Source organism: Anabrus simplex, chromosome 2, assembly GCF_040414725.1.
Source record: "Anabrus simplex isolate iqAnaSimp1 chromosome 2, ASM4041472v1, whole genome shotgun sequence".
NCBI classification, from domain to species: domain Eukaryota; kingdom Metazoa; phylum Arthropoda; class Insecta; order Orthoptera; family Tettigoniidae; genus Anabrus; species Anabrus simplex.
In genome coordinates this window covers 642,755,240-642,779,910 of record NC_090266.1, presented here as the reverse complement: position 1 = coordinate 642,779,910, position 24,671 = coordinate 642,755,240, and the positions used below count along the sequence as shown (strand labels likewise).

Genomic DNA, 24,671 nt, shown 5'->3' with positions numbered 1-24,671 from the left:
ATATGAATTTAAAGTATAACAAATGAGACTTTCTGAAGAAATATGATTCAAACTGTGTTTTACAATCACAATCACACTACAAATCTGTGCACTTTGAAGAAACAGTCAGAACAGAAGAAATTTTCACAGGTTGGTCATTTGAACTTAGACTGTAGAGTCTTCCTCATGGCATATGGCCTTCTTGATTCCTGATGGATCTCTTCATAACAATTACTGCATGTCTGTCTTCCCTGCCGGCCTCCATCCTCCAGTCGGTGGGGTAATACCTGTTTCTTTGCTACTTGTGAGGGAATGTGAAGATTTTTGATACCGGTACCTGTTAATTGTTCAACAATGTCCTCTTTGAACTAGGCAACAGATATGCTCTCATTCCCAAGTTGATTGGAAATATAGATGGCATTTACTATACTTGTGCCGATCAATATCTCTATAGCTATTTTTTGTACCAGTTTACTCCGTCTCGGGGAAGTACTATAGCTCTTTTTATGATCTGATAAATCAATGTACGGTTTGTATTTGTTATACTCTATAACACTGCGTGGTTTTTGCTCTTCACCATCCCTCCTCTGAATAGTGACTATCTCACCAGTGTGTTTAGTTGTCAAAATTAAGACGTCTCTTTTATCGTGCCATTTCTGAACAACCACATCAGTGTTACTTTCCCGGGCTCTTGTCTTTCCTCTTGCTAACTTCCTTTCAGTAACATCGGTTGGATTATACTTCCGATTAGATTTCAGTGTTCGAAAGATAAGAGTTTAATTCTTTAGTAGTATACCAGTGTGTCAGGAAGGTGAGAACTGTGCTAGGATACGTGGTGACACATTGGTCTCACGCGGCCTATACAGCTGGAAGGTAGTGTCAGTGGCCGTGTCACCACAATTTCAACACAATGTTATGACTACAATTTTGGCCCAAGGTGACTAAAAGGTACATTTCTGTCATAAGGTGCACCATTTTATACTCTATAGTAAAAAAAGAAAGAATGGCCTGGATGGAATTTTTTTTTACTGCATACGTGGCACTTAAGGTGTTAAGTGCTGTTAAAAAATTATGTACACTATAAATTGAGGATAGTTATGTCCACCTTTTCAATACAAAAACAATGCGAGGTCATTAACACATCACATATTTATTACCTTTCAAACATTGGGACCGGTTTCGGCATTATTTGTATGCCATCATCAGCCATAGGAAACTTAGTGACAAGGCCTAAGTACAATATTAACATAACTTACAACATAATTATATGTATATATAAAAATGAACATATTCTTACAGTGACTATTAAAAAATGTTTGGTGTACACCATAAAACCTTATATTAAAATTGGTAGCATATTTTATGCGATATATTATGACTTTATACAATTATTTGACTAAAGTTAAAGCTTATTGTCAGTTTTTCTAAATATTACCAAATGTTAAAAGAGCATCCAGATAACAATTTTCAATCTTTAAAAACTTTTATAACTCCTAGGCGTTAAAGATAATAGTACATTTGTTTGGTCAATAGTGCTAAATTGACATGCATTAAAATGAAATCGCCTACTGTCAGATGGGAAACAGTGACCTATTTGTACTAGGTATGGAGATAAGTTACATTATAAGTCTGTAGTAATTCTATAACTTGCGTTAATATAGTTTGGTTATTTAATAACAAGTCGAATAAAATGATTAATTCGGCTGATATTTTAAACTTTAAAATATTAATTGTCCATTGTAGAGGTCCCTTTTTCAGTGAAGATATATAGTGAGCAAAGCAGTTCCTCTTAGAATTGATTGCAGGTTCACTCTATTTTAGGTGGATTTTGGATTGAATAAATTTCTTATTTCGCAATGTAATGTCGTTAAGCAATGATCGTAATGTAATATTCCGTCATTTATGCTAATGTTGATAAAATGTAGATCGACTTGGTCGAAGTGGACTGGTGAACCAAATTTTCTTGGACCATAACATTCAAGGTCTTTGAGGTTCTAGAAATATCTCGATCCAAGACGGACCTAAGAAGAAAGAATATATATACTATGTATTAGCGTAAGAATAACTAAGTTTAATAGGCATTATTTTCGTTTAAGTAGAAACTCACCCTAAGCACTGTGTTGTCAAGAATGAAGCCGATGAGGAACTGTCTACCGGAAAGGCAGAAAGCAGACTACGAGTATTAGAAGAGGGGCGGAGCATGTTATGTAGGGGAAGGGGGATCGCGATAATGCGAGGTTATTGGTCGGGAGGGCGTGGATTACGGAGGGGATGGTATATGAGCATATTGCGCACCATTTTGTGTACTGGTTGATTTATTGGTCTTTTTAGACTGTTGATCACTGAAATGAGCGTATCAAACAATATCGTGGGTTTTTCGGAAACCTCATTCAGATTATAATTCGGGTTAAAATACTGATCTAATGATATAAAACATTGTTCCGTTATGTCAAGTAAAAAGGGCTTATCTCCATACCTAGTACAAATAGGTCACTGTTTCCCATCTGACAGTAGGCGATTTCATTTTAATGCATGTCAATTTAGCACTATTGACCAAACAAATGTACTATTATCTTTAACGCCTAGGAGTTATAAAAGTTTTTAAAGATTGAAAATTGTTATCTGGATGCTCTTTTAACATTTGGTAATATTTAGAAAAACTGACAATAAGCTTTAACTTTAGTCAAATAATTGTATAAAGTCATAATATATCGCATAAAATATGCTACCAATTTTAATATAAGGTTTTATGGTGTACACCAAACATTTTTTAATAGTCACTGTAAGAATATGTTCATTTTTATATATACATATAATTATGTTGTAAGTTATGTTAATATTGTACTTAGGCCTTGTCACTAAGTTTCCTATGGCTGATGATGGCATACAAATAATGCCGAAACCGGTCCCAATGTTTGAAAGGTAATAAATATGTGATGTGTTAATGACCTCACATTGTTTTTGTATTGAAAAGGTGGACATAACTATCCTCAATTTATAGTGTAAATCTAAATTCAATACGGACCAAAATGAAGTTCTTAACTTTAAAAAATTATGTGTAAAAAATTGAAGGATGTGATCAAGTAAAATCATTTGGGATGAATTAAAAGGAAAAGAAATGTGTGTGTGTAGATTTAGGCGCTGTTGAATAAGAAAGAGACAATTGGACATGAAGTTAAATCTTAAGTTGCCAGTAAGTTGAAACTTGAGAGGAATGAAGGCACAAACTCAGCAGACTGCAGAAATGATAAGATTGATTCAGCAAGTCTTGGTATAGTGGGATAGGTCACGAGCAAGTATGGAATGTATGTAATTTAAGTCTTGCTGAGTCAATCAGGAAAGGAGAGGCAGATTGTTAGCCTCTCTTTTGCATTGCCATGTTGCCATTTTCTCTTTGTATGCAACCATGCGATCCTCTGGCTAATGCCGGGCTTCTGGTTAACACCAGGCTTCATCTCACAGTCAACACTGCTTGGAGTAACTAATACTCCTCTTCTTCTTGGGTTCTGTATTGTTCTGTTCTGTGATACCGAGTTGCCATTGTTTCTCCTTTCTTTGTAGCTGTTGTTTATTGCAAGTTTTTCTAGTTTTCCTTGGTTTTGTTTATTCACTTACTCATATCAGAGGGTCTATCAAATGGAGAAAACTCTGTATAGACTTATGGAAAGGTATGCATTAGAAAATTAAGGAGGTAATGATGTGATTGTAGCCAGCTCAACAGGGGCATAATTGATTAAAAGTTAAATATTGTTCAGTTTTCAGTCCACACTGCTGTAGAGATGCCATGCAATAGAACATAATAATGTCACTTATAGCACACGTTAGTTATATACTATCTTACGTCAGAGCACGTGGACTCTCCCTCACCACGTCACGTGCATGCCACGTTACTTGACACTGTCATAATTTATGAGCGTCATGATCTGTATAGATGATGTAATTTGTTCATGGCTATAGCATTAGTGGTTGTTCCTCCTAATCAATACAATTCAAATTGGTACACAATTATACATTAAATATAAACATGGTACTAGTTTCAGCCCTGAAATTTTGGGCCATTTTCAGCCATACAACGATAATATTAAAATCGAAACAGCTTATACAAATTTTTTTTCTTGGCTAGTTGTTTCACGTCGCACCGACACAGATAGGTCTTACGGCGACGATGTGACAGGAAAGGGCTAGGAGTGGGAAGGAAGCGGCCGTGGCCTTAATTAAGGTACAGCCCCAGCATTTGCCTGGTGTGAAAATGGGAAACCACGGAAAACCATTTTCAGGGCTGCCGACAGTGGGGTTCGAACCTACTATCTCCCGAATACTGGATACTGGCCGCACTTAAGCGACTGCAGCTATCGAGCTTACAAATTACGCATATGCGGTAATCTTCTCAATTGTTCTTGGAGTGTATTGATGCACAATAGGGTGGGCAGAAAACACTCAAATTTTTTTTTCCAAGTCGTAATACCGCGGAAAAGTTGCGAATTGAGGTGCAGTAAATAAAGGGCAATCAAATACCTGTCTTGTGATGAGTTTCTGAAGTACAGCCATAGTATACCACCGTTAAGTCACAAAGTTACACAAAAATATCATAACACAAAACAAACATTGAAATACAGTAGATGTAAATACCACAATAGTAACTAGAAGAGCGAATGAAACACACATCAAACACGAGGGATAAGTGCAGACTGACACAACAATGGCATGGCGTGGTGGCGAGAGTGGTAGGTGGGCTGAGCGTCAGTGTCTCTGACCCGAGTGAGTTACGACGAGCGCGAGAATTCGTTAGATTTTTGACGGCTGCTGCGCGAGCGGAAGACCTTAACCGATTTGAACCATTCTTTTTTCTAAATCATTAATGGTTGGAGTAAGAGTTGGCTAGAGCTATTACATTTAAATATTGACAAGTAAAGCAAGGTAGAAAATTATCGTAAAAATATACATTTTTTCCGAATTTCGGCAAATTTTAGAGCACGTGTGCGACCGAAAGAAATGAACCTATTTTGTTTCTTCTTTCACCCCATTTTATTCTCCTCAATTCGCAATTTTTCTGCGGTATTACGACTTGGAAAAAAGAATTAGAGTTATTTCGGATAACCCTAATGCACAATGAATAGAACAAGTGTCTACACCTGATGTACCTCACACATTAAAATTTTTATAACACTAATGTAAGTTGGTTATTGTATTTTACGTCAAGTTAATGGCACTCTTTGATCATTTTTGTCAATAAGAAGTAATAGGGGGTTGGTTGATTTAACAATACAAACATAAATTTCTCAATATAACCATATAAATTATCCTGTCAGTCTGTTGCATTAATACATATCGAGCGTTGCACAAGTCTGCAATTGATATTATTAAAATAATTTGTGCACGTTAAAGTTTAATAAAAAGAATAAACAATAGCGGTGTTGTGACTGACGACACTGTCTTGATTGTTGTCCATTAACAAAGTAAAATTGGATTTGTTGACTTCACAATGTTTGAATAACATGTATGATATCTGATAAATAATATTATGTTAGTGATGTTTTGCAGTGGGTTATAATAATAAATGAAGACAGATGGTTATTTGTTTTAGAGGTAACGTCCTATCAGTGCTATTTCGTTAGGTTCTAGATGGAACATGTTGAGAACGCAGCAGTATCTGTATGTGTATCCGGAAAGGGTGTGTTGGATATCTGTAAATATAGAAAAGACTAAGTGAAATGAGTGAAGAAATCTGAGGGTGTGAAAAAGACAAGTTTAAGTGACGTACTTACTCCCTCTAGTTCGTGTAGATATTCTTAATATCATGTTCCTGTCACAATGCCTACTGCCTCTGTGTGAGACCTGTTATGTGGTGAGAGGTCATAAGGGAGGGAGGGGGGTGTGTGTTTTTGTTTTTGTTTGTTAGGCAGGATCAGAGGAGGGGACTGAATTTGGAGTAGGGGTTGATGTATATTGTACGGGATAGAGAACTTTTTAAGATACAGTCCCTTATAGTGAGAACTGAATTTTAAGGACAGTTTTTTATGTCGTTTGAAAATTGCTATATTAATCTGTGTACTATCCTTCAGTTATTGTGATGACCCAATCACTGATGCATCCACAATTAAGTGTGCGCCCCATTTACGTTATTGATATTTATGCACTCCAGCGATTATACTGAATGTACAGTTTTCTTGCTATGTAAACTAGCAAACTTTCTCGTCAATAATCGAACCCGAAGGTGAAGTCAGAATTTATTAGTAATAGTCATTGACTGGTATTCAGTAAACACAATTTGAAATTAAACAGAACATGTTTCTGTACTAAATGCGTAAATAATGTGGCTGATAGTAGTAGTTAATTCGTTAGTATTAAAGGCTACCATTTCTAAAGATGAGACGGGAGTATTAAAAGGACTGAAAACAAATACGAAAACCTCTTACACGGCGGATTATTAAACAACAGTGTGTTAAAAGGTGTGTAAACCAACAGACAAAAAAAGAAAACACAAACATTCGCACAGCGGCTCATAAAAATACCAGCACATTATTACAGAACACACACACTCTCCACAACAAACGTCAGACCACTGGGTTATACAATTTTTTTTCTTTCTTTCTTTTTTCTTCTTTTTTCCTTTTTTTTTTCCGTTGCACTCTTCTGCCATGAATTATGTGGAGGTTAAACTCAGCCATATGCAAGAGAATGACTTTGACAGTCATCCTCAATGTGACAACACTTCGACTTACTTGAGTTAGAACTTGAAGGTGCGAGCATCAACATACACGCCACCATTGAAAGACGCAGATGCCTCTACACAACCTGGATTTTAATTTTGTCCAGTGATTTCATGACTTTTTCAGCATTCATAAGCATACCACATGGCAAATACGCACTACACTAGTCAACTTCCCGCGATTATGTTACTAATCCATATGTTGGCTATAACGCGACAAATATTCACTACAATTCACTGTACCACTCAAAACAGAATAAATTTCTAACTCCTGAATGAAATATCAACATAGATAAGTAGATAACAGACAGTAGATAACCGGATCCAACCCCATACAACAGTTCTGAATGGAATGCAAAATACTAGCACAAACAGCCTTAGTGGGTCGTTCAGCAATATCAGCGAAAACCAAAAAGTAAAATCAAACTTTCCTAATGCTAACAGCTTGCTTCCCAAAGGTGTAATCTACCTTGTATAATTCAGGAATTCAAGGCGACCATTCCCCCTTCTTGCGCAACTTTCCCCAATCTGCCTCCTGTAACGAGGGCTCTAATCTACGTTGGAAATCATGATCTTTTCATAAGGGAAGAAAAAGAACATTTTCAGGACTACAAAAGAATAAGTTAGATTGTACAAGACCCACCTTTTCAATACAAGATGTGTTGTTGGTTGTATTGAAATGGACGACCTTGTACAATCTAACTTACGGTTTTGTAATCTCTATTCAATAGGGACCAAATATGAAATTCTAGACTTTAAATTTTCAGGAGTGGGAAAAATGTTATTACACTAAGCGGTAATAACGAAAATTAGTGACGTGATAAGCGACGTATTTTCACGAGTATATAGATATAATATGACGTGAATCAGGACTTCGAACTTACAATGTGCCAAGTGAGAAATCGTCTTAATGAGGAACGCACTAATGAGGTTTCACTATATTTTCTTGCGTCTGGTTAAATTCCAAAACGGTTATAAAAAAAAAAGGTTATAATTACTCAATTGGCGCTTGAAATAGGTTTTCATGATACACGAGGTTAAGTTAGGTTAGGTGACGCTGTTTGAACAAGAAAACTGAAACATTTGCCACAGAAACCACTGGAGTGATACTACTCCATTATTTCACAATTAAATTGAACAAATAAGCATTCACAATGTTTCAGAATTTAAAAAATAACTAACAAACTGTAGTATGAAAGTATGTGAAAACACAAGTTTAGAACAAACTGACTGCCACTGCATACTGATTTTAATGTGTCTTGAAGTTTTTACCAGACTTCTATAAAAATCAGGTATAGCGAGTACATGATCATTTTTCTAAAATGTTGTATTAATGTTGCATGAAAGAAATTCCATCTCCCAGACTAATTTCTTGATGTACCCTTACCAACATACATGAATGTATATTTCACTTTTTTAAACATTACATTCTGGTATATACAGTTATTATGATCAAATGTTCAAAGTGTAGGGCTGGTTTTATACAAGGTGTACCATTAGGAATTCTTGCTATAAAGGACTTCTAGTGTATGGAATGACAGTCATACAAAATGTTTACTTTTTCAGTTAGTCAAATTACAATTTGGTTTGATGTACTGGTCGATTTGAATGAATTACACATACAGATACTGCTGTATTTTCAACGTGTTCAAGAACATAATGAAATAGCACTGAGAGAATGTTCCCCCCAAAACAAATAACCATCTGAATTCATGTATTCTAATAACCCACTATGCAACATCAGTAACATAATATTGTTTATCAAATGTCACATATTTTATTTAAACATTGTCAAGTCAACAAATCCAATTTTACTTTGTTATGGAGAGCAAACCAAAGCAGTGTCATCAATGACCAAGGGCTTATTTTTTGGTGAAATAAAACTGTTGATTTTAATGTTAGAACAGAAACTATTTTGGTAGGTAGGTATTTCGTGAAATTGTCATACTAATCAATGTTTTTTGTAAAATATTCCTTGTAGTATGGAGTTTCAAAGAGAACTCTTAAAATGTACAGTGTTATTAAATCTTAGAACAACAAATATACAAGATTTTATAGAAATAAGTACAGTAGAAGTCCATTATAGCGAGAATTCACAACAGCGGAAAATTTACTCGCTATAACGGATTGTCGTTACATCCGATTTTTGTATAAAATTCAGAAAAACCCCCATACACATTAAAATCGGTATGAAACGGCAATCAGTTTGTTCAAAACTTGCATTTCCGCGGATGATATCCACACTACGACTTACTTGTTTGTTATTTTTCGAAATCCGATACTACTTGAAAGTGTATGTTTAAAAAAAAAAAAAAAAAAAGTTTCGTAGTTCTCCGAATCCAGGACGAACCCCACTTTTTCCTTCAACATTTTTAATCAGGCTCAAAAAGTGCGTTGTAAAATCGTATGAATGCCTTTGTTGTACAGTACGCATTTTTATACAATTTTTAGACAACGAACATTGGCTTTCCTTACGCCGCATTTTTTGCGGCTGCACAATTATTCTTTATTTCCGCGGGTTTAATGACCATTAACTTAAAGTTGGCATCATAATACCGAGGTCGCTTAGTGTCAACGAATTTTGTATGTGCGTGCGGGGATGAAAAGGAGCAACGTGGATACTGCGAGGGTTGCCAGTGGTATACATTACTGTTAGGCCGCGAATGCAAGACGACCCTTGATTTTTTGCATGGGATTCTGATGAACAAAACATTGTCCTGGATTCGGAGAAATACGGTATCACTCCAGAGTTTTATTCTTCAAATGGCGTCACCTAACCTAACCGTATATGTGTCATGAAAACATATTTGATACACATGTAGAGCAATAAGTTATCCTCGCTAAAAATTTACATGTGAATAGTCTTTCCGAAATTTAACTATACGCGAGAAAATATGAACCATCCTCTGAAATCAGTGATGTACTCTGCCATGTCTTGAGGTGTATCACATTCTTACTTCATTACAGTATATAACATTAAAATTAAGAGATCGTTTACTTCAGCCGTTACTTTTAAAGAGTTAACAACTACCATCGGCCACGTTATTTATGCATTTATTACAAAAACTTGTTAATTTCTTTCATTAGAATTTTCCTTGGAGAATAGCAGTCGTTGAGTATTACTGATCGACTCCAACGTCGCATTCGAATGTCGACGAGAGAGCTTGCAAATGCACATAATGAGAAAACTATACCGTACCATAGATGATCGATCGCATTTTGTGGCAAAAGTTTCGGTTTCCTTATTCAAACAGAGTCATTTATCCTAACTTAAATATACTATACGTATGATGAAAACATACTTCAAGCGCCACTAGAGAAATTATAAACCTTCTTGCTATAAATTTACATGATAATAACCTTTCCGTAATTTAACCAGACGCGAGAAAATATAAACTAACCTGTGAAATCAATTATGCACTCTGCCATATCTCGGGGTGTATCTCATTTTTACTTAAATGCGGTATTTAGCATTAAAATTAAGCAATCGTTTAGTCAGCCTTTATTTTTAATGAGTTAAGAACTGTTATCGAACATGTTATTTACACATTTATTAAGAAAATATGTTCTCTTCCATTTCGAAATTTCTTTACGGAACAGCAGTCAACGGATATTACTAATAGACTCAGGTATCGCCTTCGAATGTAGACGCGAGAACTTGCTAGTGGACATAGCGAGGAAACAATGCGAAGATAAACGATTGCATGCATCATAATGGCTGGGGTGCATAAATATCGGAAACGGAAAAAAATCGCGCGCGCTTAATCGCTCATAATAACGGATGCGTCAGTGATAGGGGTCTCGCTGTAACCGAAGGATAATACACAGTTTAACATAGGAATTTTGAAGGGACATCAAAATATTTTCGGTATAACAAGGTTCTCATTATAAGCAGTACTCGCTATAGCGGACTTCTACTGTATATAAACCACTGATACCTCGAAATGACGTTCGGTAATATGACTTTTTACATAGCCTACTTTTTTACATGTTGAATTACTTGTCTCCCAAGTACAAACTAAGCATGGTTTCAACATTATCACGATGCAAATTTGTGCGATAGAAAGTATATCCTTGTGTAAACCGAGAAAACCCTCTCAATGACCACAATGGACGCCGGAAGCCACAATGCTCGTGAACACTTTGAAGCAAATGCACCTCTTAAAACTTCACTAACAATGTCTTCTTTCTTTCTCCTCTTCCAAATGTGCATTTAGCAAAGCCATGTAGCCCTGGAAGATGTTCATAGATATGCCTGTATTTTCCTTCTGGGGATGAGTAGCTCAGACAATTAAGGTCCAAGTTGGCAGGTTCGATCTTGGCTCAGGCCGGCGGTATTTGAAGATGCTCAGATACGTCAGCCCCGTGTCACTAATTTTACTGGCACGTAAAAAAACTCCTTTGAGACAACATTTCAGAATCTCCGAAAACCGTAAAAGTAGTTGGTGGGATGTAAAAACTGTAACGCTATTATTACTTAACCAGGCAATTTATTTATAATAGGCCTACTAATACTGTCATATTTTACAATAAAGACAGTATTATTTATCTTGCATTTTATATTCATCCACTTACTCATGCCAGGATTATCTACTTTTTTTCTAGAAGGATGTTGGCTTGCATGAATGCTTTTGTTGTGTATTACAAATTGCTCTCTATCACTTTTCAACTTCTTAGCGATGTGTAAAGTATCGCCGATTGTTACTTGCAGCTTAGAATTATGTTCATTTGCATGATTTCTCTTCTTTTTGTGCATTTCTGTTTCCCTCCAGTGTTTATCGGACATCTTTTCGTTTCCACTTAATACGAACATTACAGTTTTTACATATTAAAATCTTTCTTGCAGCATCAAATACATGGAATCCCTCACTGCTGTATTCCTCGGCCATCGAAAAAACTGTAGCAACTATAGTTTTAGACATTCGTATACTTAAATGCTGGGCATTTGCCAATAAAGTTTCATCATTAGCAAACTCGCACTGCTCAAGGGTATGCTGCGCACTGCTGTATCTACGACCACAACACCATTTGCTGTAATCGATAAGGGATATAGATTTTTTGTTGATTGCATTAGAGACTGCGGAACTGAATACATGTACTTCCGATACACAGTGCACATCGCTTTGCGTACGTTTGTGTAGAGAATATACAGCGCTCTCAAGCAACTGAGAAGGACTCTACAATAGTCAAGTTCTCAGAAACATTTAAATTATTATTGGAAAAGGTTTCTCGATAATATCTTGCATTTTTCGTACAAAGTGGGGTATATCTCTTGATTATTTCTGCAATTTGCACAATAAATCAGATATTGCAAAATTTTGCAAGTTCAAGTTGCTAAAGTATGGTACTTTAGAGTAGCTAGAAGGTCATATATAGGCAAGAAGGAAGATTTTTAAAAAATGTGTGCGTATTGCTATTGCCAAAATATACAGCCCCTATCAATGACATACTACACAGCTATTGTTTTATATCAATTTTATTAAACTTTATTGTGCACTTATTTTAATAATATCAAATGCAGACTACTGCAACACTCAAAATGCATTAATGCAACAGACTGACAGAATAATTTATATGGTTATATTGAGAAACTTGTGTTTGTATCGCAAAATCAACCAACCCCATATTACTTTTTTTTAAAATAAACAATGATCAAGGATTGTCATTAACATGACGCAAAATACAGTAACCAACTTACATTAGTTTTATATGAATTTTAATGTGTGCAAGTTATTTTAATGCATCAAGTGTGGACTAATGTTTTATCTAATGTCCATCAACGCACTCGAAGAACAAGTGACAAGATGATTACTGTATGTGCACAATTTGCAAGACATTTGTATACGCTAATTAGCTTTTAACATTATTAGGGTTATATGGCTGAAGATGGACAAAAATTTAAGGGCCGAAACTAGTACCATGTGCATATTAAATATATAATTGTGGACCAATTTGAATTGTATTGATTAGGAGGAACAACTACTAATGCTATATTTGTGAACTGGTCAATGATCAACGCCATACAATTTGTGAGCTGCTCCGAGACACCGGAGCAGCAAATATGACTGTGCTTCACATTCTGGAGGAATGCCTGGGCATGAGAAAAATTGCATGACGATGGGTTCTGCGTAATTTGGCAGAAATGCAGAAATGGTTACAATACGGCGCTGGTCGTAACCACTTGAGGCACAATGAGTGCAAAGGAGAAGCTTTCTTACACTGCATCATTACGATGGATAAGACACGGGCCAAATCATACAAGCCACAACTGAAAAGCCAATCAAACAAATGACACCATTACGGGTCACCATGCCGATGGAAATTTTGTCAGAACCCGAGCAATGTGAGAGTTATGGTTATTCTCGAGTGATGATGCTATCCTAATGCATTTCGTTCCTCCACAGCAGACCTTCATTACTGTTCATTTTTGGAACAGCCTGCACCCAGCTTTGAGAAAGAAGCAGCAACACTTTCTACAGAACCCACACATCATTTTCCAAGACAATGCTCGACCGTACACAGCGCAAGCTTTGGCTGATTTGTTCATTAAATGGGCCTGCGAATTGCTGTACCAGACACCATACTCCCTGGACTTAAGCCCTTGTGACTTTGAACTGATTCCTAACACTAAGGAACCACTTCATGGCATTTCCTTCAGAACTGTTTCAGAGATTCGTCAGGTAGTAGACACCTCGATTCAAACTATCTACATAAAAGGGTGCTTCTAAAGGTATCCTACGACTTCCACATCGCTGGCAACGGATTGTACACTATGCTGGTGACTACTTTGAAGGACAGTAAAACCTGGTAACATGCATCTCTTTTGTATCAGTTGTAATTAAATAGTTGCCACTATTAAAGTTCCATCCGTTATATGCCATTAGCAGGCAACCATTTCCACAACCTCCTGGAGGAACAAATAAAATACTACTAATCCAAATGGTGGTATATGTTTGAATAAGCCTGAAAAATGTGCTTTAGTGACAATTTCCTCATAGAATGGTTTACAGCAGGGCCTCTCAGAGTGCATGGCGCCCATGCACTGCACAGCGCAAGGTGTAGGAGACGACTTTCCTAGGTTGACCGGAGTGTAAACCCCCACTCCACTTCCCCTACACCCATCTCACCCGTTTGGCCTGTCTTCGCCTTCTCCACCTTCCCCTCTGATTCTCCCCTCACTGTGAAATGTTTATGTGCAGTGAGCGGTGACACTCTTGTATGGGACAATGTAACCAGTGTTAAAGCACTCTTTCAATTTGGTCTGAGCAGACAATTTATCTTCTCTAGCTCTTCTTTTCCTTTATTGTTGCAATGATACCAGTTATGCCTGGAACAAGGGACCGGCTGACAGCACTTCTGAGAGACTTCTTTACATTACAATCAGAATAGGCTTACTCACACGCAATCTAGTTTTCATACAAGTCAAAACAGGAAAAGATACCTTTCACATATGCATGTGGAACCAAACATAGAAATAAACTTAGCTGCTTCTCGATGCAGCTTAGGAAAAGGTTCCTTCGACAAATTCTCGTAGAATTTGAGCAAAGCCTTTGTGTTGGAAAATAGCTCTTTTTGATTAACTTATCACCTAATTATTATCCCATGGATTAAGCATTTGACTTTATTGTCATGACTGACATAAAAATACGAAAGTTCCCCACTTTCACTGAAATGGACTTTCGGAAGTCTTTGCTTTTTTCGAAACAGATTGCTCGATTATTATCAAAATCAAATCAAATCAAAATCTCTTTATTTGCAAATGAGGTGTCTACCTCGGTGGCAAATGGTACACTAAAATACATTATTGTCAAGCACTAATATTAAATTAACAAGAGAAGAAAATTTTCCTATAATACAATATTATACAATTTACACTAACAATGTTTTCTACTAAACACACAGCTCATCCTTAATAAATTTATATTGTTTACAAAATTCTACTTATAATATCTCCTGTACTACTTACAAATATAGTCAACTGATATACAGTATGTGGAATTACTTCAAATGATACTATACAACTGGTATAAGATTAATATTTACATTGCATTTATTTATTTACTTTTTTTTTTTTACCTGTTCTGGATCCTAAGTAGCATAACGACCTGCTGCGTCTTAACCAGAGCCCCTTTTGCCACCACTCTTCAGAGTTCCTGAAGGGCCTTCGCAGCTACCGTAGCGGTCCCAGGGCCCTCGAAGTCCCCACTGTACTTCACCCCTACAGGCAGTCTCCTACTTTGGCTGTCCAAACTCCTTAGACCAGGGGATGGAATTAATTTATTCACACACATTTTTTTTATTAACAATAACCTGCACTGGTCGAATGCCCTCTAACACTTCATTTATTTTCTCTGTTGCTGTTTATTCTCTTCTTGAATATCTCTACAGATTTTGGAAAAGGATCAAATACTACCCCTGGTAAACTGTTCCACTCCTTCACACCCTTCCCAATGAATGAAAATTTACCCCAATCGCTTCTGCTAAAATTCCTTCTAATTTTATATTTGTGGTCAGTCCTGCCGATATAATTATTTTCCAACTGAAGCCTCTCACGGATATCTCCCCATGCTTCTTCTCCTGTATAGGCTCTATATAATCCTATAAGTCTAGTTTTCTCCCTTCTCTTACTTAAAGTTTCCCACCCAAGTTCCTTTAACATTTCTGATACACTACTCTTTCTCCTGAAATCCCCTGTTACAAATCTTGCTGCTTTCCTCTGCACATTATCTATTTCTTTTATTAGGTATTCTTGGTGAGGATCCCAAACACTGTTTGCATATTCCAATAACGGACGAACCATACTCAAGTAACTTTTTTCTTTTAATTCTTTGTTGCATCCTTTAAGTAGCCTCATTATGACATGTAACGATCTGTATGCTTTCCCAACAATGTCATCAATATGACACTTCCAGTGCAAATTACTTTCAAATCTCACACCTAAGTATTTGCACTTGCCATCTTTTGGGATAACTACCTCATTCAAAGTATATTCAAATTCAGTTTTAAAGCTCCTGTTTGTAAAAGTTGTAACAGTTGATTTGCCTCCATTAACCTTCATATTATTTTCTTCAACCCAAAAATTATGTTGTTGTCTTGCGCTTATCTATTTCTCTGTCCGACTCGTTGGCTGAATGGTCAGCGTACTGGCCTTCGGTTCAGAGGGTCCAGAGTTCGATTCCTGGCCGGGTCGGGGATTTTAACCTTCATTGGTTAATTCCAATGGCCCAGGGGCTGGGTGTTTGTGCTGTCCCCAACATCCCTGCAGCTCACACACCACACATAACACTATCCTCCACCACAATAACACGCAGTTACCTACACATGGCAGATGCCGCCCTCCCTCATCGGAGGGTCTGCCTTACAAGGGCTGCACTCGGCTAGAAATAGCCACACGAAATTATTATTATCTATTTCACTGATAAACAAGCCATCTATCACCGAGCGCTTCGTCGTTCTCAGCACACTACACCACAGAAATCAAGCCGAGTCGGACCGATGCACTGTGCACAGAGTCTCTGTGCCTCGATTTGCACGCAAGATTTTGGGCGTTTGAAAGGCCCCGGTTTACAGGAATCAACACTTTTCAGTCAGTCAACAAGTGATAAATTTTCAAATTAATTTTTTTAATTTCGTGTGGCTATTTCTAGCCGAGTGCAGCCCTTGTAAGGCAGACCCTCCGATGAGGGTGGGCGGCATCTGCCAATTGTAGGTAACTGCGTGTTATTGTGGTGGAGGATAGTGTTATGTGTGGAGTGTGAGTTGCAGGGATGTTGGGGACAGCACAAACGCCCAGCCCCCGGGCCATTGTAATTAACCAATGAAGGTTAAAATCCCCGACCCGGCCAGGAATCGAACTCTGGACCCTCTGAACCAAAGGCCAGTACGCTGACCATTCAGCCAACGAGTCGGAATTTTCAAATTAATCTTAGGTTCTTGGCTTGGTAATTTGCAGGATGGGCTGCCAACATGGTTTTGTTTAATGGGAAAATGAAATGAGATAATACCGTATTTACGCGAATAAACTCAGTACTCTAATTTTAGGAAGGATCATAATGCAAATAATTAAATTATCTAAAATTCCGTCCATTGAAGAGTAACATAGGTATAAACATTTCATATCAGTCCGCCAAGTCCACGTGATCTTTACGCAAGTATGAACATGTAAATTTACGGATATAGCTGCCTTGCTGAACAAATTTGAGAAATACATTCTAACTGCTATAAAATTAATTTGTCATGAAAATTATCAAACAGGCCTACGCATTTCATTAATCTGAACTTGCAGTAGGGTCGATTCCCTGTAGATCGAAAGATCCTCTCCTAATTACTTACAAATGCATTAAATTCTGCGTCTAAAACACTTTTCACACAGGTCTTTTCTTTATGCAGATAATAACACGACCGGTGGTGGATAAATCTTTTTCGTGCAATGTAAATAGTTGAAACAGGACACACCGGCGAACTCTGACATTAGTGTAGCGATATGGTAAAACCTTGTTAATTCGAAGTCGTTTGAACACAAAAACTGGGCTTCAAATGACGAGATTTCGAATAAATCGCCAACTCATACTTCAGAAATGCCAACCCTTGCCGCGTCCAAAAATATTCTAAGATAATTTACCTCATGCAATTAACATTGATTCACAGTTTAAACCTTTCTAATGCAATGGAAAAGAATTATTTCCTAAATGTAACCAACAAGGTGCATCAACTGTCTTAAAATAATGCACCTGGTTTACTCACTGACAAACATAACATCACGCAACGAAAGAAAAAAATAAAAGACGAGAAGTCTATGCTAGCTCCCCTTTGCAAGTACTTTATCCATTGGATTATGGTACTGTATGCATTTTTAGATGCCATGTATTTACACGGAAAGTACCCGACACCCTTAAAACATCGTTGCTTATCAAACTTTCTCCTCGAAACTCCTTTTAAAATGTCTGTTTGGGCCAGGCATAAACAAAACAATGAAGTTTCATTGGTATTGACAATTGTTCGTTGCATACGAATCAATTATAATTATGAGGCACGCTTTTTCGCCAACTGTCAGCATCACCAAAGAGAATTGCCAGTGTTTGTGGATTCTACATCTTCGCACACTGCCTGTTACGTGATACCGTGGCGTTCCTTAAAATGCTGAATACAAAAGAATTATGATTTCACTTGAACTTACCAGCTATGACAACAAACTGTGAACACACAGGGCTTAAAGCTACCCCTATACATTCCGGAAGACGCATTCTATCGTGACATGGAGTAATTTTGAATTTGAATTACTGTGTTAAATACTATTTCTTTTATTAAAAGGCAGTTTTAAAATAAAAGACTGAATTGTTTTCTGTTTAAATATGACATATGGGGGCAGTTTTCTTCCATCTGCGGTTACACAAATCATAACTGTACATCCAGTATCATAAACTAGATGAGCCTGGACCGTGTTGGGTGACGCAAATAAAACCTGCATCCCAATTTCGTGCCTCAAATTTTTTAGAAAAATATGCGGGGATTATTCGCATAAACACGGCATACTCCAAGCTGATAACATTAAAAAAATCTCATGACTTTCTTAAGCGGTATGTACAGACAAGTGTTCAATAAACTGCAGAATTATTCACCTGAGCATCATCTTCATTTCCAAATCGCATTCCCTCTTGATTTCTTACAGGAGGCGTTACAACATCATCTGATTCCATTCCTGCCTCTCCTTCTGGTACAAGGCCAAAGGAGCCAGACAAAATATCCTCGCCAGATGAACTAACTACTTCCCTGAAAAAATAAAATGTATCAATCAGTTACAATCTTCAGCACAACACAAAAGACAAACAAAATTACAAGGAATATACGAGGGTCAGTCGAAAAAGAAGCCGCAAAACTGAATTGAGACAAAAATTATCTAAGTAATTTCTTCTTCTTCTTCTTCTTCTTCTTCTTCTTCTTCTTCTTCTTCGTTTTGCCTCATGACTGAGGCATCGTGACTCTAGCCGATGAACCATACTCCGCCATTCTTCCCTATCTAAAGCTTTCAATGTCGTTGCTCTGAGAGAACTCTGTAGGGGGCCGTTCACCATGTCAATCCATCACGTTGGCACTCGTCCTCGTTGTCTGGTTCCCTGGACTTTGCCCTCAACAATCAGCTTTTGAAGACTACCATCTCGGCACATTATATGTCCAAAGTAGCGTACAATCCGCTGAGAGACCTTACACGATAGACAAACTTTTATCTGAAGTTGGTTCAGGATTGATGTGTTCGTGCGATGAGCTGTCCAAGAAATTCTTAACATTTTCCTCCAGCACCACATTTCATAGCTTTCTATCCGTTCACGATCACGTTTGAAAAAGGTCCATGTTTCTGCGCCATACAAGAAGACTGAGAAGACTAGAGATTAAACGAGCTTCTTTTTTGTATTGATGGTGATGTTATTATCTTTCCAGATCTTCCGCAGACAGATCATCGCTACCTTTGGTATTTCAATTCTTCGCTTTATTTCATCTTTGGAACCATCAGAACTGGATAGTAAGGAGCCTAGATATACATGCTGATGTACAACTTCACACCCACCAATCTGTTTGATATGCGGACTGTTGTTCTTACAATCAACAATCATGACTTTGGTTTCTGTCGATTTAGGCGTAATCCAATTTCTAGGCTTGCTTCCTCTACTCTCTTGATCAGCTCTGTCAACTCCCCTTCAGATGATGCTATCAAGGTGGTGTCATCAGCAAATCTCAAGTTGTTGATCTTGCATCCCCCAATGGAAAACCCTTTGTCCCAACCATCTAATGCAGTTCTCATTGCATATTCAACATAGAGATTGAAAAGTAACGGTGACAGGATACATCTCTGGTGAACTCCAGTCCTTGGTACGAAACTGCTGTTTGTTTTGAATCTTCACAGTGCCCGTATTTTCCTTATACAAGGACTTGAGATCAATCAAATGGAGTGGCAAACCCATGTTACCCAAAATTTTCCGAAGATGATTCCATTTGACAGTATCGAAGGCCTTTTGGTAATCAATAAAGCACAGGTATACCAGAACACTGAATTCTCTAGCCTTTTCTATGATTCGTCTTATGCTTAAGATCTGTTCTCGAGCGCCTTTTCCTTTCATGAATCCAGTCTGGACTTTAGGAATTTGATACTCTAGGAATGCCCGGAGTCTCTTGTGCAGGATATGAAGCATAACTTTACTGGCATGTGAAATCAAAGCAATTACGATCTTTCCACATTTTTTCCTCGATCCTTTCTTGTGGATTGGGACAAAGATTGACTGTACCCATTCCTCGGGCCATCTTCTATAATTCCATATTGCTTGACAGATTTTCAACAGCATTTCAATTCCAGCATCGTCTATAGCTCTCAAGACTTCTACACTTATTCCATCAGGTCCACACGCTTTTCCAATTCTCAGCATTTTCAAAGCCATTTCTACTTCGTCTCGGAGGATGTAAGGTTCAGGATCTGACTGTTTGTCTATATTCACTTGGTCTTGTGCATTACACTGTTCACTGTACAGATCCTGGCAGTACAATCTCCATGTTTCCAGAACATTCTCCATATCCACAACATCATCACCCTGTGAGTTCTGTATATTCCAGGAATATGGCTTGAATTCTCGAGTGATTATTCTAATTTTGTTAAAAAGATCCTTGCTGTGATTTTGATTTACATGGTCTTCAATCTCAAAGCAAATGTTACTAAGGAAATTATTCTTATCTCTTCTACAAGAAGATTGAATCCTTCTATCAAAATCAGACATTTGCTCTCTTTGTTAATGCCAGAATTTTTAAGGCACCTTCTTTCTTCTACAAGCTGAAGGGTCAAGTCAGAGATCCACTGTTGCCTCCTAGTATTTCGTACTCTAGATTCATTCAAAGAGGACTCTATCCAGTTTTTAGTCACATTCCACAGCCTTTCTGCAGTTGTTACTGGATCCTGTAATATGGAGGCTCTTCGCACCAATGATTCCTTGAATGACGACATATTAACTACTTGTGGTATCTTGTGTGATCTTTTAACTGGTGTTTGAAGTTTTATTCTAATTTCTGTTCTAAGAAGCTGATGATCACTGCCACAAACTGCACCTGGACAAGTTTTGGTGTCCATTACAGAAGACCTCCCATCTTGAACTGATCAAGATGTAGTCAATCTGATTTTTATATTGACCATCAGGCGAAGTCCATGTGTACAGGTACCGTATGTGATGCTTGAAGACTATATTAGTTATAGTGAACCTGTTTTGAACTGAAAACTCAAGAAGCCTGTTTCCCCGTTGCATTTCTTTCTCCAATTCCACATCTTCCTACCGATGTTCTGACATGCTCATCATGTTGTGTTCAACCAATTTTGGCATTGAAGTCTCCCATAACAATAGTTATTTCTCTGCTTGGAAAAGCTGAAACAGAAGCATCAAGATCTTGATAAAAGCGGTCGATTATTTCATCAGACACATCCGCTGTTGGGGCATAAACCTGAATGACGCTGATTGAAAGTGGCATGCATTTGAGACTTAGTGTTATAATGCGATCATTAACAGGCTTATATCTTTTCACTAGGCCATTCAGTTTGTCACTGATCACAATTGCGACCCCTTTACTGCTTTTTTCATTTCCAGAAAAGTAGACCCAATGATTACCACTTCTAAAATGGCCATTGTTTTTCCTATGAGTTTCGCTTAGCCCAGCCACTCCTATATTATACCTTTCCAGCTCTTGTTTTCCTGAAGCTGAAAGTCCTCTCACATTCCAAGTAGCCACATTCTGCTTTGTTCTTCCAGTCGCAAATTTCACACATGCAGCCTGGTTGCCTACATGCACAGGCCCAGTAGCACATTTCACACACTGCAGCCTGGAACCGCACTAGGGCCGGTTGTCAGCTGGGTCGCATGACGAATTAGATCCATTTAAAGCAGCTATCGTGGTAGTGTTCATGGGAATAATAGTGTAGTGAGGTCCCTCTCTCTTCCACACCGCAGTACCGCAACCGAAAAACCAGTCATTCTGGCGACGAGGCTCCCTGCTCTTGACCCATCTTGAGCATGAATTGCTCCGTGCATCAAGTCGATACTGATCGCGCTGCTGCCCGACATCAGGCTTTCAGTGGATTCCAGTGACATTTCCTCCACCGAGGGACCACCGCCCTTCCTCAAGGAGCTCATCCGCCCGAAGCCGTTGGCTCCCTGAGGGTGTCAGGTTATTTCTCACCGCCTAACACTCGGCGTGGAGTCGCTGGCTGTACGGTCTACTCCATACCGTCAAAAATACATCCAATGTAATGGTGTCAACAGGTGTAGACTCTAGTTCCTTGGCAACGTCAATAAGAGCATACATAGTTTCTGTCTTTGTCATAGTTTCCATGGCATTAATGGCAGAACAAAATGACTGACATTTAGGGCAATGCAAATATAGTAAATAATTATATCGAGTGTCTGTCTTAGTAATGTTGTCCATGGATTGAGGGCAAAACAAGATGACTATCGCCTATGGCATAAAAACACAGTAGACTTACGTTAAAAATCAATATCAAATGATCACAAATTCACTAGACAACACTCAAACACAGTAAATATATGCCACAGTGTCATAAATACTGCCAGGAAGCCGCTAACAAAGCACAGTTCCCTTTATATATAGATATTTGATGCTCTTACACCACACTAGATCTTGCATTTGGCAGCCATATTAGTAACTTACTGACATTTATTTCACTTTTCCAGATATTCACCCTGTAGATTCATGCACTTATCCCATCTCTTTACAAGTCATTAAAAGCCAGCAGCAAAGAAGTCCTTTGGTTGCTGTCGCAGCCAACGTGTAACCTCATAGATTACAGCAGCATCTGTATCAAAATGACGGCCATCCGAATGATTTTTTAGGCGCCCAAACAGATGAAAATCACTGGGGGCAAGTCAGGACTGTACGAAGGCTGTTCCAAGCGCTCCTCATCCCTGATGCTTTTCCTTCCTTGGTTAAACTTTTGGATCCAACTGAACACAGCTTTCCGTGAGAAACAGTTTTCACCATAGACGGGATGCATTTTGCGATGCACTCCTTCTGTAGACAGTCCTCTGGCCCACAAAAAACCCACAACTGCATGCTGTTCTTCTCGTGTACAGTCCTGCAACACATGTGCCATCGTGCACTAACAGCCTCTGACTAACTGAGTGCCTGCGAGATATCATACGACAAGCATACATATTCTGCCATATGCTGGCAAAACTTACGTGCGTAATTTCAAATGGTATAAGGCACACATATGTTTGCGACTTATTTATTGACTCACCCTCGTATCTCTATATAAATTTCGCTATGAAAATAAAGGAGAAAGATATAACACAACAGGCAATGACAGTGATACATACAAGATGGAAAAGAACATTATTTGTGTACACAATGCTGAAAGACTAAACACGACAGATTACAGTCACTTTCACTATTAACCAATATTCAAGTCATGCACATTACAGTAGTGGCTAGTCTAGTCACCCCATAATATATGAGGATGGTGTAGCTGCTAACTTTCCGGCCCTGTGGTGTAGAGGTAGCGTGCCTGCCTCTTACCTGGAGGCCCTGAGTTTGATTCCCAGCCAGGTCAGGGATTTTTACCTGGGCATGAGGTCCACTCAACCTACGTGATTAGAATTGAGGAGCTATCTGACGGTGAGATAGCGACCCCGGTCTCGAAAGCCAAGAATAACAGCTGAGAGGATTTGTCGTGCTGACCACATGACACTCCGTAATCTGCAGGCCTTTGGGCTGAGCAGCGGTCGCTTGGTAGGCCAAGGCCCTTCAAGGGCTGTAGTGCCATGGGGTCTTTTTAGCTGCTAACTTAATCATGAAGGAGAAAGTGAAGGGCAGTTGTCACCTCTTACAGCATTGTATTGCGATATGTTACATTTGAATACAAATTCTGAAAGCAACATTTTTCAATATGTCTCAGAATAGTGGTGAAAGTAACGGCACATAGCAAAGCATATTACCATAAATCACCAGCAAGTATGATGACCATGTTAATGCAACATAAAATAGGTAGAATTACACATGAGGTGAACTGTTAGAAATGTTCTGAAAATGTCAAAGGACAAAGGAGGCATTGTAAAATGGCAAAATTCAGAGCAAATTTATAATTTTCCAGCTCCATATATTTCAGGCCTAACAGATGAGGGACATAATCGTGTGAAGTTGGACTAGCATGGTCATATTATTGTGCAGCCCAGTTATGGATACTGAAATAGTTGTGATATCCTTTAACACTGAAAATTTTTTTTTGCTAGTTGCTTAACGTCGCACCGACACGGATAGGTCTTATGGCGACGATGGGACAGGAAAGGGCTACGAGTGGGAAGGAAGCGGCCATGGCCTTAATTAAAGTACAGCCCCAGCATTTGCCTGGTGTGAAAATGGGAAACCATGGAAAACCATATTCAGGGCTGCTGACCTACTAACTCCCGAATACTGGATACTGAACGCACTTAAGCGACTGCAGCTATCGAGCTCGGTGAAGAAAAAATTAAAATGCAGGAAGTGTACAGGCATCCATATCTTTCAACAGTGGCGCTTATGTTGAAACTTGCACCTTCAAGTCTCAACTCAAGTCGATCAAAGTGTTGTTGCATTCCAGATGATGATCAAAGTAATCCTCTCACACATGGCTGAGTTTAACCTCCGAATAATTCGTGGTCTAAGAGTGTGACCAGCAAACAATGTTTAATAACCTACTGGTCTGAAATATAAGGCTTCAACTGAGATTTGTTTTAGAAAGAACACGATATGCAAATAATGCTCTGATACTTTAATGGACCCCAGCGCAAATGTTTTATATTTGTTGTCTGGTGTTTTAAACACCTTTTAATACACCGTTGTTACTTAATAAGCCCCAGTGGAAAAGGTTTTCATATTTGTTCTCTTGTCTTTTTCACGCCTTTTAATACTCTGATCTTTAGAAACAGTAGATAGCATTTATCTTTCACTGTACATACACGAC

At 38.2% G+C, this 24,671-nt stretch overlaps 1 protein-coding gene across 1 annotated transcript in view; it reads right to left on the bottom strand.

Annotated features, from left to right (window-relative positions):
* Positions 1-24,671, bottom strand: part of HUWE1 (HECT, UBA and WWE domain containing E3 ubiquitin protein ligase 1) — a 1,366,532-nt gene that overhangs the window by 488,614 nt on the left and 853,247 nt on the right. Inside the window, exon 36 of the mRNA XM_068226019.1 lies at positions 18,307-18,457. Within this exon, the coding sequence (XP_068082120.1) occupies positions 18,307-18,457 (151 nt within the window). The remainder of the gene's footprint in view (positions 1-18,306; positions 18,458-24,671) is intronic.